General features: G+C 37.4%; 1 protein-coding gene across 8 annotated transcripts in view; it reads right to left on the bottom strand.

Annotated features, from left to right (window-relative positions):
• Positions 1 to 18,323, bottom strand: part of PCNX1 (pecanex 1) — a 210,817-nt gene that overhangs the window by 147,678 nt on the left and 44,816 nt on the right. For all 8 annotated transcript variants that reach the window (XR_012090995.1, XM_073011117.1, XM_073011116.1 and 5 more), the window contains exons 3-5: positions 12,606 to 12,711; positions 6,588 to 6,633; positions 5,557 to 5,646 (exon numbers count right to left, since the gene is read on the bottom strand). Coding sequence is in view for 7 of the 8 variants with exons in the window: in XM_073011117.1 (XP_072867218.1) it covers positions 5,557 to 5,646; positions 6,588 to 6,633; positions 12,606 to 12,711 (242 nt within the window). In the remaining variant the exon portion in view is untranslated. The remainder of the gene's footprint in view (positions 1 to 5,556; positions 5,647 to 6,587; positions 6,634 to 12,605; positions 12,712 to 18,323) is intronic.

The raw sequence follows: 18,323 nt of genomic DNA, 5'->3' as shown, positions 1-18,323 counted from the left end.
GAAAAGTGATATGCCACAGTTAGCCATAAAAAGAAATAACATCCTGATACATGCCAGAATAAGGTAAGTGAAAGAAGCCAGACACATTAAAAAATATATATAATTGTGTTTATATGAAATGTCCAGAATAGGCAAATTCATAGAAACAGAAAGTAAACTGGAGGTTGTCAGGGGCTGCTTGAAGAGGAAATGGGGAGTGTAATGGGCGCAGGTTTCTTTCTGCGTAATGAAAATTTTCTTGATTTTAGATAGTGGTGATGGATGCATAATATTCTAAAAACCACTGAATTATATCAAAGCAAAAAAATATGAAAAATGATATGCAAAAAGAAGTTTCTCAGTGGCAGAGGTATAAATTTTTTCTTCATACTTAACTATATTTTTCTAAAGTTAACATATATATTACTTTTATAAACAAAAATTGTACCTTCTCTCTCTGATCATCCCCATCAATTGATTATGGATAATAATCAATTATACAAACATGCTGTTATTTCTCTTACAACATCTTACAAAATCGAAATCCCTCCTTTATCTTTACTTCTCCTGCTTGTTATCATCTTTACAAAAATTCACTGAAAGAGTTGTCTATATTCATTGTCTGATTCTTCCCCTCCAATTCTCTCTTTGTATTCCAATTCAACTCCCCTAAGACTGTGCTTATCAAGGTCACCGACACGCTCTACACTGTTCAATCCAATGGTCAGGTCTCAGTCTTCACGTCACCTGACCTATAAGCACGTGATGAAGGTGGCCAGTCCATTCTCCTTGATCACAGGGGAATAACAGTCTTGCTTTTCCTTTGATCTCACTAATTGTTCCTACTCAGTCTCCTGGACTTCTTAAACTAAAGAGGCACAGGGTTCAGATCTTAAAACTTTTCACTTTTTCTTTTCTTCTCTTCTTTTGAGACATTTCTTCTCTTCTTTTGAGACAGAGTCTTGCTCTGTCACTCAGGCTGGAGTGCAGTGGTGCAATCATGGCTCACTGCAGTCTTGATCTCCCAGGCTCAAGCAATCCTCCTGCCTCAGCCTCTCAAGTAGCTGGGCCACAGGTGCACAGCACCACACCCATGTAATTTTTTATAGTTTTTCTTAGAGACAGGGTTTCACCATGTTGCCCAGGCTGGTACTGAACTCCTGGCCTCAAGCGACCCTCCCACCTTGGCCTCTCCAAGTGCTGGGATTACAGGTGTGAGGATGGCACCCAGCTAGAACTTTTCACTTTTCTACCTATACCCCCTCTTTGTAAATCTCATCCAGTTCTCTATCCCCATGACAAACTAAAATTCAAAAATACCTGTAACTAGTTCCTCTATCTTCTACCCAGCCCTCATATTCACATGGGTACGGTCTGAAGTTCTGATCTTGGAAAGGCAAGACATGAGCAAGAGGTAGGGAAACTGTAGATTATCTTAGAAGTGAAAAAGTTGAAGATACACCCCAATATCCTGTTTTCCCCCAGTCATCCTGAATCAGGTGACAAAATGAGTGTCAACTAATCAACTAACTGTTAACCAACTAACTAAAGGCCATTGTCCTGTAAATCCAAACCACAGGAGTAAGAGTCCCAAATGGTATTAAAGCCAGCATCAACATTTGCCACTAGGTGGCGCCAAACCACAGCTAGGAAAAGGGATTTGGATCAAGAAGTCAGGCCACAGAAACCCCAAGCAGCTAGCAAGTATACTTGCCCTGATACTTCATCAACTTCATAATACCCAACCCCTTAACTGATATGACTGATTTTTGTTGTTGTTTTTATTTATCCACTGACAACTCCTGAATCTAAAACCCCCAACCCAGACCTCTTATCTGAAATCTGGACCTATCTACTCATTGCTGCGTACAGGTCTAACAGTACCTGATATGCCCTGAACTGAACCCCCTAACTTACCCTCCATGCTCTCCCCACCCCGAATCTGCTCCTCCTCAGTCTTCCCCGCTTCAGGTGGCAGGCCCCCATCCTCCCTGATGCTTAACTCAAAAGCCTTTGAGTCATCCATGACCACTACTTCTCTCACACAGAATATCCAAATCCATAACCCATCTTTTTAGCATCTTACACACACACAGTCAGACTCCTTCTCACTACTCTGATCTGTGCTCTGGATTGCTGCAATCATCTGCTAAGTGAGCTCCTGCTTCAACTTTTGCCGCTTTTAATATATTCCTCAAAATCGGAACCAGAGTGATTCCGCTGAAATACAACCCTTTAGCAGTTCCTCATCTCACTCAGAATTAAAATTAGCACATTTAAGATGGCTTACAAAACTCCATACTGTTTGGCCCTTCACTTACTCTGAGCCAGCCACAATATTTCTCAAACTTGACAGGCATGCTCCCACTTTGGGGCTTTGCCCTTGTTGTTCCCTCTGCGTGGAGGGGGCCCCTCCCCTCAGATATCCTGAGAGCTCACTCCTCCTTCTTCAGGTCTTTGCTCTCAGAGAGGCTTGCCCTCAACTACTCTATTTAAAATTAAAGTTTCCCTAGTCCCCACCAATCCCTATCTTCTGTCTCTACTTACTACACTATATGTTGATTTCTACCGGTATGATTCCGTATTAATAGTATGGAAGCCACATGACAGTGGAACTTTTTGTCTTTTTGTTCACTGATTTACTTCCAGTACTTAAAACAGTGCCAAGAGTACTCAACAATATTTTTTAAATGTTAAATATATGGAAAAATGTTGCATGATAAAAGCAAGTTTTAAAACTATATGAAAGTAGTATAGTACAGATTTTAAAAAGCCTAATTCAAAACCAGATTTGGATTATAGGACTGTCACTTTGTAGCTGCGTGACTTTGAGCAAGTTTCTTATAACTTCTCTCTAAGCAATAACATGTTCACCTGTAAAGTGAGAATAATAACAGTACCAACTTCAAACGTTTATAGTGAAGATTAACTGGGTAAATGCATATAAAATGCTTAGAAGAGGACTTAAACCAGGGGTTGACAAACTAAGCCCCATGAAGCCAAATCCAGCCCTCAAACTTGTTTCTGTAAACCAAATTTTAGGCTGGCACAGCCATGCCCACTATTTATGTATTGTTTATGACTCCTTTCACTCTACAGTGGCAGAACTGAGTAGCTAAGTAGCAAGAGAGACCACATGGCCTACAAAGCTATTTGGTCCTTCACAGAAAAGTATGCCGACCCCAAACTTGACCAAGTGAATGTCAGACATCACTGTCTATGTTAATATATAGTTGCAAGGGTAGATCTGTGTGTATATAATTCCCAACCTACCAGACTATAAAAATCTTGTTTGTATATGGTACTTTCCAGATATAAAATAAGATATATAATCCCTAAACGCAAGGGCACCAACCCCTCTAAGATTATTATCTAGTTGTTGAGACACTGTGATGGTCTCATATTATAGAAAAGGATATTGTACTTCTCAAAGAAATTGATATTGACTGATTGATTGGTTGGCTGATTGAGAGAGAGAGAAAGGGTCTCCCTCTGTTGCCCAGGCTGGAGTGCAGTGGCACTATCACAGCTTACTGCTACCTCAGCCTCCTGGGATCAAGCGATCCTCCCACCTCAGCCTCCCAAGTAGCTGAGACTATAGGCACATACCATCATGCCTGGCTAAATTTTTTTATTATTTTTTGTAGAGACAGGCATCTCACTATGTTACCCAGGCTGGATTCAAACTCCTGGACTCAAGCAATCCTCCTGCCTTGGCCTCCCAAAATGCTGGGGTTACAGGCATCAGCCACCACAGCCAGTTGAGTCACCTTTAATTTTCTTTTTAAGTTTCCATACCACACAGTACGTACATACATATGTACGTACCTATGTATGTGTGTTTGTTTATTTATTTGAGTGTCACCCAGGCTGGAGTGCAGTCACATGATCTCGGCTCACTACAACCTCTGCCTCTCAGGTTCAAGCAATTCTCGTGCCTCAGCCTCCTGAGTAACTAGGATTACAGGTGTGCACCACTATCCTGGATAATTTTTGTATTTTTAGTAGAGACAGGGTTTCGCCATGTTGCCCAGGCTGGTCTCAAACTCCACCCACCTCAGCCTCCCAAAGTGCTGGGATTACAGGCATGAGCCACTGTGCCCCGCCCACACAGTACATGTAAAGGTCTTTTCGGTTTTAGGAATGAGGTATAAGGTTAGATAGGAGAGTCCACAGAAGCAAAGAAACAATGAAAGGGTACGGTAATTCAAAAAAAGGAGAGAGTTACAATAATAAACTTAAAATTCCAACGGTAACAAAACACGCTTGTAAGAAATCAACCTGGGAAAAATATTAAATGAATGGGCAAATGTCATAATTTAGTTATCCGTTTGTAGCCTCATAAACAAGTTTCATAATTAAGAAGAATAAATTTGTCAGCCTGTCTGCCCATCAAACATCACCCGTAGGTTAATAAAAATGACAGGGTTATAACATGGTGGCAATAGTGAGAAAAGTTTCTAACCTAGTTCTGGTTCAGGTTCTGATTACAGAACTTTGGAAAATCTCCATCAGAAAATGGGGATGACATATCTGTTGCTTTATGTTTGAAAATTAGAAATCAAACATGAAAATGTGAGTTTAAAAAGACTCAATAAAATCCAAAATATTCATTTACAACTGAGTTGAAGAAAAAAAATCACAAATAGCCAAAATTTCTATTAACAATCTGCTACAGGAAGGTACCATGTTGGTAATAGATGCACGGTTTCTCAGTAGGTCCAACAGCAAGTTATTTCTCTGTGATATGGTTTGGCTATTTGTCCTCCTCCAAATTTCATGTGGATCACCAATGTTAGACATGGGGCCTGGTGGGAGGTGTTTGAGTCATGAGGGTGGATCCTTCATGAATGGCTTGCTGCCACCTCTGCGGTAATGAGTGAATTCTCAGTTTATTAGTTCACACAAGAGCTGATTGTTTAACAGAGCAGGCATGGCACCCCTCCCCTCTCTCTTCTCGTCCTTTCTCACCATGTGACATGCCAGCTCCCCTTCCCCTTCCACCATGATTGGAAGCTTTCTGAGGTTCTCACCAGAAGCAGATGCTGGCACCATGCTTCTTGTACAGCCTGAAGAACCGTAAGCCAAATATACCTCTTTTCTTTACAAGTTACCCAGTCTCAGGTATTTCTTTATAGCAATGCACATGAACTAAGACACTACGTCAAAACTTATTGCTGTTTTTGCAGATGGCAGGAGATGAAGCAGCTGGCATTTAGAGATTGTACCGAAGGAAAGTAACAGTTTTACATACTAGGTTATCCCTAAGCTGGGCTACTTGGTCTGACCAACTAAAAGAATAGCAGATTCTTATCTCCCATCTCATAGCCACTCTGGGGCATATGCTCATAGAATTTCTCCATATTTATCTGGCAGAACATGTATAACTGAGTTCCAGTAAGCTAAAAGCCTGTATAACTCTGTATTACTACTATCCCAGTAACATTTTATATTAATGTTTCCTTAAATACCATATTAAATTGTTATAAACTCCTGCCAGATTGTACACAGCATATTCTACAAATTAACTCTGGTTACCACAGTATATGACATCATGGTAAAGTATAATGTTCTTACCTTGTTCTTCACTTCCTTCCTTACAAAGACTAGAACTTTGGCCCAGACTTAAACTGATATCATCAGAAGTCTTAGCAGTGTCTGTATCTCCTACAAAGTTAAGAGAAACATGTGAGGACCTTATATTAACAGTAAGGCTGTAGTGTGGCACAACCAAGGAAGTATTAATACATCAAGGAGTACTGATGTCTATCAACTAAAGCAGTTTTTGTGTATCAAAGGTTACAATAATGGAAGATGCACTGAACTAACAGGAAGTATCATGGACTATCAGAGCACTTAATTATTCTCACAGAACTACAAACCAAACAATATAACATGGAAAGCTTCAAAATGTAAACTAATAAAACTATTTCTTTAAAAACAAGTGGATTTTAAAAAGGAATGCAAATTACATAACTCGAACCAACATGAATTTCCTTCCCAGGGAAAATTAGTAACCTAAAAAACTGTACGGTAAAAACAATATGAATTATCTGAATAGATCAAACAGCAGAAAATAACTTACTTTTTTTTGTTGTTTCATTTGTGCCCATATTCAAAGGTTTCACCATCAAATTATTTAGTTTTCTATGAACCCCACTAAAACCCACAAAAGTGTTTTCCCTCTAAGGCAAGGAAGTTTCTTATAGATCAAAACTTACGTAATTCATGCAATGTAATGTAAGTGGTCACTTTTGTGAAATTTGGATGATGAAAGAGAACACAATTTAAGTCAAGCAACCTTTAATAAGATAAATAATTTTATCTATAAAATAATTTCAAGAATGATTTTTTTCATTACATTTGAAAGTACAGTACTGTTACCTTCACTACAACCAAAATGAAAGGGAAAGTCAGAGGCAACTTTCAAGTTAGATCACATCTACCTTTAATAGTCAAGTAACTTTTAATAAGATAGATAATTTTATCTATAAAATAATTTCAAGAATGATTTTTTCATTACATGTGAATGTATAATACTGTTACCTTCACTACAACCAAAATGAAAGGGAAAGTCAGGGGCAACTTTTAAGTTAGATCACACCTACCTTTAATAGTTGCTGCTGTTCCAAGACGCGAGGAACCAGATCCAATCTGAAAATATGACATAAAGTAAGTAAAACTAATTAAAATGCTAGCTATGTCATTATCAATACAGACTAGCAAGATTATCAAACAAAATTATATGACCAAAACATGTTATTGGTCACTTTTATCAATATTAAAAGATACCTGTTGGACAAGCTCTATTGGAGCCACTTAACCTGCTGGCTGTGGCACAGGCTGCACGTGTCTTACTGATGTGCAGAGCTACCCAATCCCTCTGTGTGCTCAGGACTGATGGAGCCCTACCAAAAGCCAGATCCTCCAATCTCAAGCAACTCATGTCATACAACTATCATTTTTATACTACACCATGACATGTTCATGTTATAAACAAAAGCAAAACCAGGCTTTATGTCTACCTGAAATACATTTAGACTTCTTAGGGTATAAAAGGAAGGTTTGGCAGACAAACATTAACATATGCTACCAAGTGCAACATTAAGTCTTACCATCAAATTGTTAGTGTATCATTATGTACCTTCTTTAGTTGGAGACAAAAAGTAAGTACTTCTTCATAGACAGAACATTAAAAAATAAATCAATAAAAGTCTAAGGCATCCATGAAAAAGGAATTTTTAGCACAAACTGTAAGGAGAAAATTAAAACCTGATTGTTGAGCTTTTAGTGCTTATATTCAAGATAGTTTAACACTTCCCTAAAATTTCACAGCCATTATTTATTACACTACCATGAAAATAATATAAATAAGTACTACAAATTCCACATTAAGGAAATCAAAGATAACATAACAGTTACTAAATCAGCAAGTCTTAGCAACTCTTCCTATAACTCGTTTCCATGGATTCTAAGAAGAAAACAGTCAAGCAAAGTTAGCATTGTAAAATAAAATTAAGAACATTCATATAATACTTTATACTTTACTAAGTCTTCCTCTTCATTGGTTTGATTTAGTTAGGTGTATATCACAAAAAATACACTCAAAATATAGGTTAATGTTGACTTTGAAGGGGCATGAGGGCCTTTCTTGATCTGAATGGCAACTGAATGGGTGCACACAGATGTAAAAATTTACTTAGCTGTACACTGAAGGTATGTACTATGCTGTATAAGTTACATGTCAGTGAAAAAGTAAATAAAAATAAGCATACATATATAGGTTGAAACTACAAATAAACTCTTGAGTTAGTCAATAAAAAATAAGCTTTGTAATAATTTTGAACTATTTTATTAAGCTTGGTTCTTCTAGTTTTTCCTAATTTCTGCTTTCAATTAGCCATAAAAGACATTGCAATTTGCCAGCAAGAAAAAACCAAAAAAGCATTTTATTACAAAAGAAAGTTCCATTCTTACACCTGCTACATAAGCTACAGAATTAACATATGCTATTTTTCTACTAGAATTAAACATAACTTCCTAGACAGAAATTTAAAAACAAACAAGAAAACAAAAACACCATTTTATGGATACCCATCTAGGAATTTAAACTTAAAAAAAAAAAAAAATTTAATATGGATATGGTAGTCATTTGCTCAGAAGCTCACAAAGTATTTCCTTTCTCCTTCTTTAACAATCTCCCTATTTTGTTCCAAAATTGGTCATACACCTTCTGATATATGAGAAGTGGGCCCAGTCCCCGGTCTAGAGGTAGGTATATGAACTAGTTCTGGTGAATGAACGTGTGGGAGAATGTGCTGGAGGGCTTCAGGAAAACGTCTTTGTGTGTCTGAGAAGAAAGTGATCAAGGAAAATCTCTGTTCCACACTACTGCTTGCTTCCTAACTTTTCAAACAGGGTCTTGATTGAAGCTTCTGTGCTCATCCTGCAACCCTGAGGAAAAAGCCTAGAGAACTGCAGAGATGCCAATCCAGAGGCCTAACATTAGGCTGCTAAATAAATGTCACACAATCACCTCCAGATTTAGGTGAAAAACAACTATTTCTTTAAGTCACTATTAGTTGAGTATTCTACTACTTGCTGACAAAAACATTCTTAACAGGTATAATAGAGTAGTTACATTTTATTCTTCATACTTTTCTGCATTATACTTCCCCTCAAAATATCTAAGAATCATGACCATTTACATGTGAAACAACAGGGCGTCCAGAATATAAACTATAGTACATCCAAATGCAATGCATTCCCCAAAGTGTCACTGTAGAAAAACACTTAATGATATTAATGTTCATGATACAATCAATTATGACATTATGGATTATTTTAATTTTCCTGTTTACCCTCACTTGTTAAATTTCCTAAAAATGAAAATTTAAAAATTAAGAAAAAATAGCATATTTCTACACCTGCGGGTGAAGTTTTTTATTTAAGTGTTTTGCATAAACTAAAATATTCCACTGTTTCTTCTCTATGACAAGTGCCATAGGAAGGATTATGGATACCAGGGAAGAAAGGTTACTCCTAACTAGAGAGCATATCAGGCAAGGCCACCTCCACCAAGAAGCTATGCCTGTCTCTCCAGCTGGAAACAATTACTTTATCCTATGAAATCATTAGCTCTTCTTCTGTAACATTCCTACAGCAATTTTTACTTCGTTTTTTTTTTTGTTTGTTTGTTTGTTTGTTTTTGAGACAGAGTCTCACTCTGTTGCCCAGGCTGGAGTGCAGTGGTGCCATCTCAGCTCACTGCAACCTTCACCTCCCAAGTTCAAGCTATTCTCCTGCCTCGGCCTCCTGGGTAGCTGGGACTACGGGTGCATGCCAGCACGCCCAGCTAATTTTTTGTATTTTTAGTAGACACAGGGTTTCACCATATTAGCCAGGCTGGTCTTGATCTCCTGACCTCGTGATCCACCTGCCTCGGCCTCCCAAAGTGCTGAGATTACAGGCATGAGTCACCACGCCTGGCCCCTTGGTAACATATATCACATCTTTATCTTTGGTTACTTATATCACATCTACTATAAGATCACAATCTCTTTCAGTATAAGACCCACTCCCCAACCCACACTAAGTAGAATGCCTTGAATACTATTGGGCACTAAAATATTTGAAGGTAGAAAAGTGACAAAAGGAAAGAGAAGGAGGTAAGGAGAGGAATAAAGGTGGAGAAAAGAAAGAATGGAAATGGAGGGTAGAAGATGAAAGGGAAAAAGGCAGAGGTGAAGGAAAGAATGGTAACAATGACTGCAATGTAGCTACTATGGTCAGCGGGTTCACGGTTTACTACACAAGAAATTCACATAAAATACGATAATGCGTAGCAGTGTCTTACACATTCTATAATAAAACACATACAAGAAACAACAGTATGTCTATAATGGTAACATCTCCAGCAATCTGCACACAGTCAGACTCTACCTCCTCACTTCAGCTTCTCTAAAGGGTAAGAATAATTATGGCTTGGGAGGCCGAGGCGGGCGGATCACAAGGTCAGGAGATCGAGACCATGGTGAAACCCCGTCTCTACTAAAAAATAGAAAAAAATTAGCCGGGCGCAGTGGCGGGCGCCTGTAGTCCCAGCTACTGGGGAGGCTGAGGTAGGAGAATGGCGTGAACCCGGGAGGCGGAGCTTGCAGTGAGCCGAGAAAGCGCCACTGCACTCCAGCCTGGGCGACAGAGCGAGACTCCGTCTCAAAAAAAAAAAAAAAAAAAAGAATAATTATGGCACCATTTATTTTGTCATAAACATTATAAAACAAAAACACTAAAATCCAAGTAGCACAATAACCTCCAATATTTGCCCATTTTTATTAAAAAGTTATTATTTTAAGTAAAAGGTATGCTGTGTGTTTAACAACATGCACACATGCTTTAATCACAGTCAATACGGGACTCCCTCCCTAAAACAAACAGGCAAGTTCCAACAGACAGGATGCCAAGGTCACAGGATCCAAAAGTGCCTGGCCATTGCTGGCCCTTCCATCTGTCCTATTACAAAAAGGAAAAAAGGTCTCCAAAAGATGATTGGAGAAATCTAGGCTTACTTTCTGGGGGTCTGATACTACCTACATTTGTCAATAAGAAGAAAGTCCAGGGTTAATTAAGAATACAAAACATGCAGCCATATTCAAGAATTGAGTTATTTCATTCTATAAAAAGAAACTGAGAGAAACACAAGGCCAACAAAAAAAAAAAACACAGGATCAAGGATAGCAACCCTTGTCTTCAAAAAGGCATTGTAAAATTTGTAACAAAAAGTATCAATCTAAGGCTGAGCATGGTGGCTCACATCTGTAATCCCAGCACTTTGGGAGGCTGAGGTGGGCAGATCACCTGAGGTCAGGACTTCGAGGCAGTCTGGCCAACATGGTGAACCCTGTCTCTACTAAAAATGTAAAAAAATTAGCCAGGTTTGGTGGCAGACACCTGTAATCCCAGCTACTTGGGAGGCTGAGGCACGAGAACGGCTTGAACCTGGGAAACGGAGGTTGCAGTGAGTCAAGATTGTGCCACTGCACTCCAGCCTGGATGACAGAGCAAGATTCTATCTCAGAAAAAAAAAAAGTATCAATCTAATTAATATGTCATAGCTCTTTTCACAGTCTTTAAACAAACAAACAAACAACAACAACAACAACAAAACTCTGACATCTCCCATTCCATGAGTTTGTTATGGAAGGAAGACAAATTTAAGAAACTACATGTTCTGTACTATAATCGATCACAACCAAAACTGTTACCTTCAACAGTTTAGTCATTCTCTTTAAATCATGAACATGCTAATCAAATAAGAGTCAAATCTTCTATCAAAATATATTAGAAAACAAGACCCTGTTCAAGATTTTGATTCATATAGTGTTTTTCATAACATTGTTCTTAGGGCTACCAATGCAGAAGAGTAGAATACTACAGGTCAAAATTGGCAGAATTATGTCTGCTATTTACTCATTTGTTAAATGAGAAGCTAGGTCTGATCTACCGCTAATGTTTTATTACCTAGACACATAAAGATAATTAGCAATCATTAATTTAAAGTCAACTGTACACAAGGCAGTATATAAGACAGGAGAAAAAAAAGAGGAAAATCTACTCTGTAGAGCCTTATAAAGTGCCATATAAATAAGTACTCCATCTGCAAGAGAAAGGGTCAACACCATAAGGTGTTTGAAAATCTTGAGAAATGTAGGATAGTTACAAGAAGTTAGTTACACCAGAAAATAAGGATGACTAAGTCTCTCTCTAGAACAGAAAGGCAAGAGAAAAGAGAAGAATGGTTTTAATCCACAAGCTGTGTCGTATGATAACAGGAAGACTGGAGTGAGAAGTGAGGTCTAGTCCAGACCCTGATATAAATCAGCTATTTCTTTTTCTATGTAATGAAAGGACTGACATAATAACCACTAAAACCTATAGTTATGTAAAGGTCTGCTATGAGAAGACTATGAACATTTCCAACACAGTTCATAGAATTTTACTCTACCCAATGAAATCATCTGCTGAGAAGAACAGCAGGAGTAACTGGGACTTTGATTAGTATCCAGGTATTTAGGATGAATAAGAGAACTAGAGCAGCAAAGGTCCAGCCAAGTTTTGAAGTAATACTTTAAGAGTTACCATTTTAAGTTAAAAGTTACATAGTAGAAAGACATTAAAAATGGTAAAAGCAAATTTGTATTTTACTTTTAGGCTTACCATTCAACATCTTGAACACTGAGAGATTTTCAGCATTTACTTTTATTTTTATTTTTTGGCCACATTTAAACCGGGGGTAACCACAGACATCTACACCTCTCCAATACAGATGATGTGAAGGTAAATAAAACAGTGCAAGCTGGAACCTAAATTTCCTAAGGGTATTCACAATCGTTATAATCAAAACTATACACCCAAAGATGAGTCTATAGTAATGCTCAACAAATATGTAATTAATCAATGTGAAAAGTAACTTAAAAAGAATATTACTAAAGATGTTATTAATAAACAATTAAAAAATATTAATCAGAAAAATATGACAAAACATCAGCTGACTTAAAGACATGAGAATAACGGAGACCACCATCAGGAGGAGGGAAAAAGGCAAATAAAACAGCACAGGTTCCTACCTGGTTGCTTGGATCTAGACCGGCATAAGAATTTCTGGAACTGCAACCAACTGGGGGTGTGGCCTCTCGGATAAACTCAGACATTTCAATCCCTCCACCAGGATCACTGTGGAGAAAAAAATGAGAAAAAGAGTAACTGTCATTATTTTGACTCCAATGCTTTTCCTTTGTTAATTTTTTAAGTTATACTTTTTTCTACAAAACTAAGAGATCTGATTTTTAAATCAAGCAAATAGCAAAAAAGGTAAACAATGATCATTCTTCATTTACAAGTCTGATAATTGGAACTATTTTATCACCACATCGCTACTTGAAAATATGTAAAACTCTCTTATTCCAAACTGTCTACATCCAATCCAACATTAGAAACTGGCATTAATTACAATTATAGCATACTAAATATGTTATGATATGTGCTATCAAACCACTCTCGCAAAGAAATGATTGCCATTTGCTTCCTAAGAGCAAAGAGAAATTGTTCAATTGTAAACACAGGATGTAATCAGATATTATATTAACGACTCCCCGCGAGATCAGTCCGAATGAGCTGCGTGATACAGTGATGAACACACAAGAGAACAGTCGCTCTGGTCAAGCTATTTGTATTTGTATTCTTCAAGTAAACAGAATTTAACTAGAATACTAACTTGTTTTACAGAACTGGAAACCTAAGATTTTAGATCTATACATGTTTAGAAGGCCAAGGTTAAAAAAGGAAAGTGATGCTACATAGTAACGACATAGTAAGACAAGAGAGAGAAAAGTACTAGGTTCAAAGCCCTGAAGAAGCCCAAACACAGTACTTACAGATAACAGTAACCCAGATTTACAGGGAAAACCACACACCAAATTTCACAAAACTTAGAAAATGCTACATAAGGTTCCTCAGGAAGACAACTCTTAGCATAAGTCATAATCCTACTTTTTGCCCAGAGATTTTTTACTCATTCTACCTGGTATAAACAGAGTAAGTAGTCAATAATTTTTTTTTTTTTTTTGCTATTATCTGGATAAAAGTTACAATATATGTGTTGGATATTACAGAGGATGTATCTTGCTATCTGGCATCCAATTCAACTTTCTGATTATAAAAAAAAAAAAAAAAGCAACACCAAATTCTTCAGGTAAACCACCTCATCCCAAACTCTTACAAGTTTTTGGGTAATGTTGACCCCACCCTCAGGTTTAGGATTGGGCTCTACTGTCCAAAGTCATCAGCATATCCCATTCTTCTGGTCATTGAGATTAGCTCTAGAATAAGCACAGGACCCAACCCAGGCTAGTATGAATCAGGCCAGGAGTGTCTTATTGCTGAGAGGATATTTCTCTATATCTGCTACTCTTAATGTTGAGACTTAAGGCCTGGAGGTGCTGCAGCCATCTTACAAACATTAAGTGGGAGTCTGTTCTAAGAAGCCAACTAATAGAAAAGAACAGAACCTGGCTAGAAGAAGAGAAGCAGGGACATGAAGTGACAGTTTGAAACACTGCATCTGAAGACATCCCTCACATGCAGACTTCTCAGAAATGTGAGTAGCAAATTCCTTTAAGCTTTTTTGGGTAGAATATTTTGACAGCTGCAATCAAAAGATATAAGCAATGTATAATTTTCCATTTAAATATTTAACAGTATAGCAGTTTGAATTCTAGTGTTTTTATTATCTATGAGCTCATAATTATAATGTCCCTGTTTGCTTAACAGGTTCCTAACTCTAAGCCATTGACTACAGTCAGCTAACTAAGGTTCAACAAAGAAAACTAGCTTTCTAACTTACTATCCAATTATAAAAATAAAATATATTGGAACTCAGGTAAACATATGGCCAATTCAGTATACAAATACTCATGTGTGAGAAATGTAGAACATGCTCACGTTTAAAAGCTGTCTGGTGTTAATTCATACAAACTATGTAGGCCAGAGGAGAAATTTTTCTAAATTGGAAAAACTTTAAGTATGTATATAGAGGCACTATCACCACACTGAATTAGCAATGATTATTCAGCAATATTAGGGTTTCTCCACTAGAATGCATCCTCTAAGTGAGATCCAAAGAAATCAGAAGATGGAGAGCAAGGTACAGATTAAGAAATGAAATAACACAGAAAGGAGAGCCCTCATCTTGCCTAGTCTACACACACACACACACACACACACACACACATATCAACTTTATTGAAATATGATTCACATATCATACAATTCACCCTTTTAAGCTGTATAATTCAGTTGTTTTTAGCATATTCATTAAATTATTAAACCACCACCAAAGCCAATTTTAGAGCATTTTTATCATCTCAAAAACAAGCCCCTTTAACCATTAGTACCCATCACTTTCCATCCTCCTTAGCCCTAGACAACCATTAATCTAGATTCTGTCTCTACAGATTTCCCTGTTCTGGACATTCTATATAAATGGAATTATATGTGATGCTTTGTATCTGGCTTCTTTCACTTAGCATAATGTTTTCAAGGTTCATCCATATTGTAGCATGCATCAGCATTTCACTCCTTTTTATAGTCAAATAATATTCCACTCTATGGATAAACCACATTTGTTTATCCAGTCATCAACTGATGGATAATCCTGCCTAGTTTTATACATTACTTCTGATAGCAAGTCCAAATTACTACAATCTGAACATACAGTTATCATTAATAATAAATAAAAACATGCTGGGTATGTGGTTCATGCCTGTAATCCTAGCACTTTGGGAGGCCAAGATGGGCAGATCACTTGAGCCCAGGAGTTTGAGACCAGACTGGGCAACATGACAAAACCCCAACTCTACAAAAACATTACCCAGGCGTAGTGGTATGTGCCTGCACTCCCAGCAACTCAAGGGGCTGAGGTGAGCACACAGATTTAGCCTGGGAGGTAAAGGCTGCAGTTAGTTATGACTGCACCACTGCACTCCAGCCTGGGCAACAGAGCAAGACCCTGTCTCAAAATAATAATAATAATATAATAAAAACAAATATTTGCTAAGTACTTATTATATCCAGTCATAGGAGTTTGTGCTCTATTTGCATTTTCTGATGAAACCTGCCCTAATATTTATAAGTGGTATTATTCTCCTCTTACAGTTGAAAAAACTGAAAACCAAAGGCATAAAAACTTGCCTAAGGTCTCAGAGGAGGAATGAAACATAAACTGAGTCACTGGTAGATGGAGTTCAGGTGGAAGAGGAGGACAGCAATAATACCTCCTCAGCATTCTGCAAATAAGTTATCATATCTGCTCTTTCTTTATTTCCCACACACTTGAATACAGGTACTCATAACCAGCATGGCCTTAGATAAGACTCAAAAAACAGGTCTGTGAAACTCTAAAGCCCACATTCTTGCTTTTTTGTTTTGTTTTGTTTTTTTAAGAGACAGGATCTCGCCCTATCACCCAGGCCAGGGTGCACTGGTGCAATCATAGTTCACTGCAGTCTCGAACTCCTGGGCTCAAGTGATCCTCCCACCTCAGTCTCCTGTGTAGCTGGGGCTACATGCCCATGCCACCATACCCAGCTGATTTTTTTTTTTTTTTTTTTTGTAGAGACAGAGTCTTACTGTATTATCCAGGCTGGTCTCAAAATCCTGGCCTCAAGGGATCCTCCCACCTTGGCCTCCCAAAGTGCTACGATTACAGGTACGAGCCACTGCACTTGGCCCTCATTCTTTCTAAGAAAACATACTGCCTTACACCAAATAGGCACTTGTGTCTTTCCAGTTCAAATGTGAAAGTAAACACCATTATTTAGAGCAGGGATTTTTAAACTCAGTGCTATTGACATTTTGGGGGCACATAATTATTGACTGCACTGTAGGATGGCTAGCAGCATCTCTGGCCTTTACCCACTAGATGCCAGTAGCAGCCCCTCAGTGTGACAACCAAAAAGAGCTCCAGACATTGCTAAATGTGCCCTGGGGGACAAAATTACCCCCAGTTGAGAAATAATGATTTAGAACTAACGGTCAACGAACAACAATGCATGGGAAGAAGGGAGGTATCAAAGGAATAAAAAGGATGAAGCAAAAAAATGAACAGGTGTTTTTATTTTAAAAAAAAAAAAACCCTCTAGTAAAATTTCTGCACTTCTTTCTTCTCTATAAATTCAGAAATAAAACTCTTAGCCAAGCTGTAGATGTTCTAAATATAGGTAAACATATAAAACAGCTGAGTAAGAGTTTTCTTTATTGGCAAGACTTGCAGGTTTGCAGCAATGGAGATTTCAGCACATACCTGGAAAGCATAGTAGTTTATTATTCGCACAGAAGCAAAGTGGTCTACTGCAGTAAGCAATACACCAAATTCAGGTAATATCTACCTTTATGCCTTAACTTCCCCATCTGTTAAGAAAAAAAAAAAACCAGGTACAGGGAAAGGCAGAAAAGCAGAAGGGGTGTAATCTGAATTACAGAGACGTCTTCACAAACTAATTTGTTGATTATTAGGATCGTATTAATTGCTCATGCTCAGGCTTTGATCAGAAACTTGGCAACACCATTATAGTACCAAGTTTGTAAATCTGGAGTAAAATGATGCTCATAAAAATAAGAATAGATAAAAAACAAAGTTCCTATATTCACAGGAACAAAGTTCCTAAACAGCATAATCTCTCTCAGAGAACAACCTAAAATCCAGCTTCATACAGTTTAAATTGATCTGTAGTTTACAATATCATAAGCATTACTGCCATGAGAAACATAGAGAAACCATGATCTTTCTTCAAATGTTTGTATTCAAATCGTAAAATTCGATGTTACTTCCTGAAGCATTAGAAATATAAAAAAAAAAATTACTGACTGATTCTTTCTCTAAAATAAAGATTTAACCATTTTTTACCTGCTGTACCACATAAGAGAGAGACCAATGAAAACCATAAAGCTCAAGTAGTTCTGCTATACTTATTCATTCATACAACAAATTGAGAGCCACAATGTACCACACACAGGGACAGGCTCTACATATACAAGTATTTATTTTCCTATTAATTTCTTTTCCTCAGAACAGAACATGAGATTCACAAGAGGGCGAGGAAAGGAGATGTCAAAAATAAAAACCTACAACAAAGATCTTAATAGTGAAACTTAAAAACATTAAAGATTAGAAAAAAGACAAGGATGTACACCAATAATATTTCAACTTAACCATGTGCTAGAAACCACAGCCAGTGAAAAAAATTAAACAAGAAGTATAAGGACTAGAAAGGTAGAAATAATTGTGATCATATAGACAAGGGAACATCATTAATAAGGGGGTTTAATAAGATTGCTAGACACAAAATTAGCTGCAACATTTTAGGGGGGAAACAAAATTATAAAAAATGTTATAGTAGCATAAACACTATAAAATAATAAATTTCCTTTTAATGGAGAAAATGAAAAACTACTACTGAAAGATACTTACAAAGACTAAATAAATGGAGAGATTCAATATTGTAAAGATACAAATTCTCAGCAGAGGGATCTACAAATTTAGTGTAACTCCAATAAAAATACCAAGTTCCTGCAGACTTTCTCTAGCAGACTCTAAAGTTTACATTAAAAATCCAAGAGCCTAGAATAGCAAAGTCTCTCCTAAAAAAGAATATGGTGGGAGGTTTGCCCCACTGGCTATCAAGAGTCATTTTTTAAAACTGATAAGGATGGTGTGGTAATGGCACAGGCAAGCAGATCAACAGAACTGAACAGAGCCCAGAAACAGGCCACCAGAAATGAAAATTTAG

Source organism: Chlorocebus sabaeus, chromosome 24 (assembly GCF_047675955.1).
Source record: "Chlorocebus sabaeus isolate Y175 chromosome 24, mChlSab1.0.hap1, whole genome shotgun sequence".
Lineage (NCBI taxonomy): Eukaryota > Metazoa > Chordata > Mammalia > Primates > Cercopithecidae > Chlorocebus > Chlorocebus sabaeus.
This window is presented reverse-complemented; position numbering and strand designations above follow the sequence as displayed.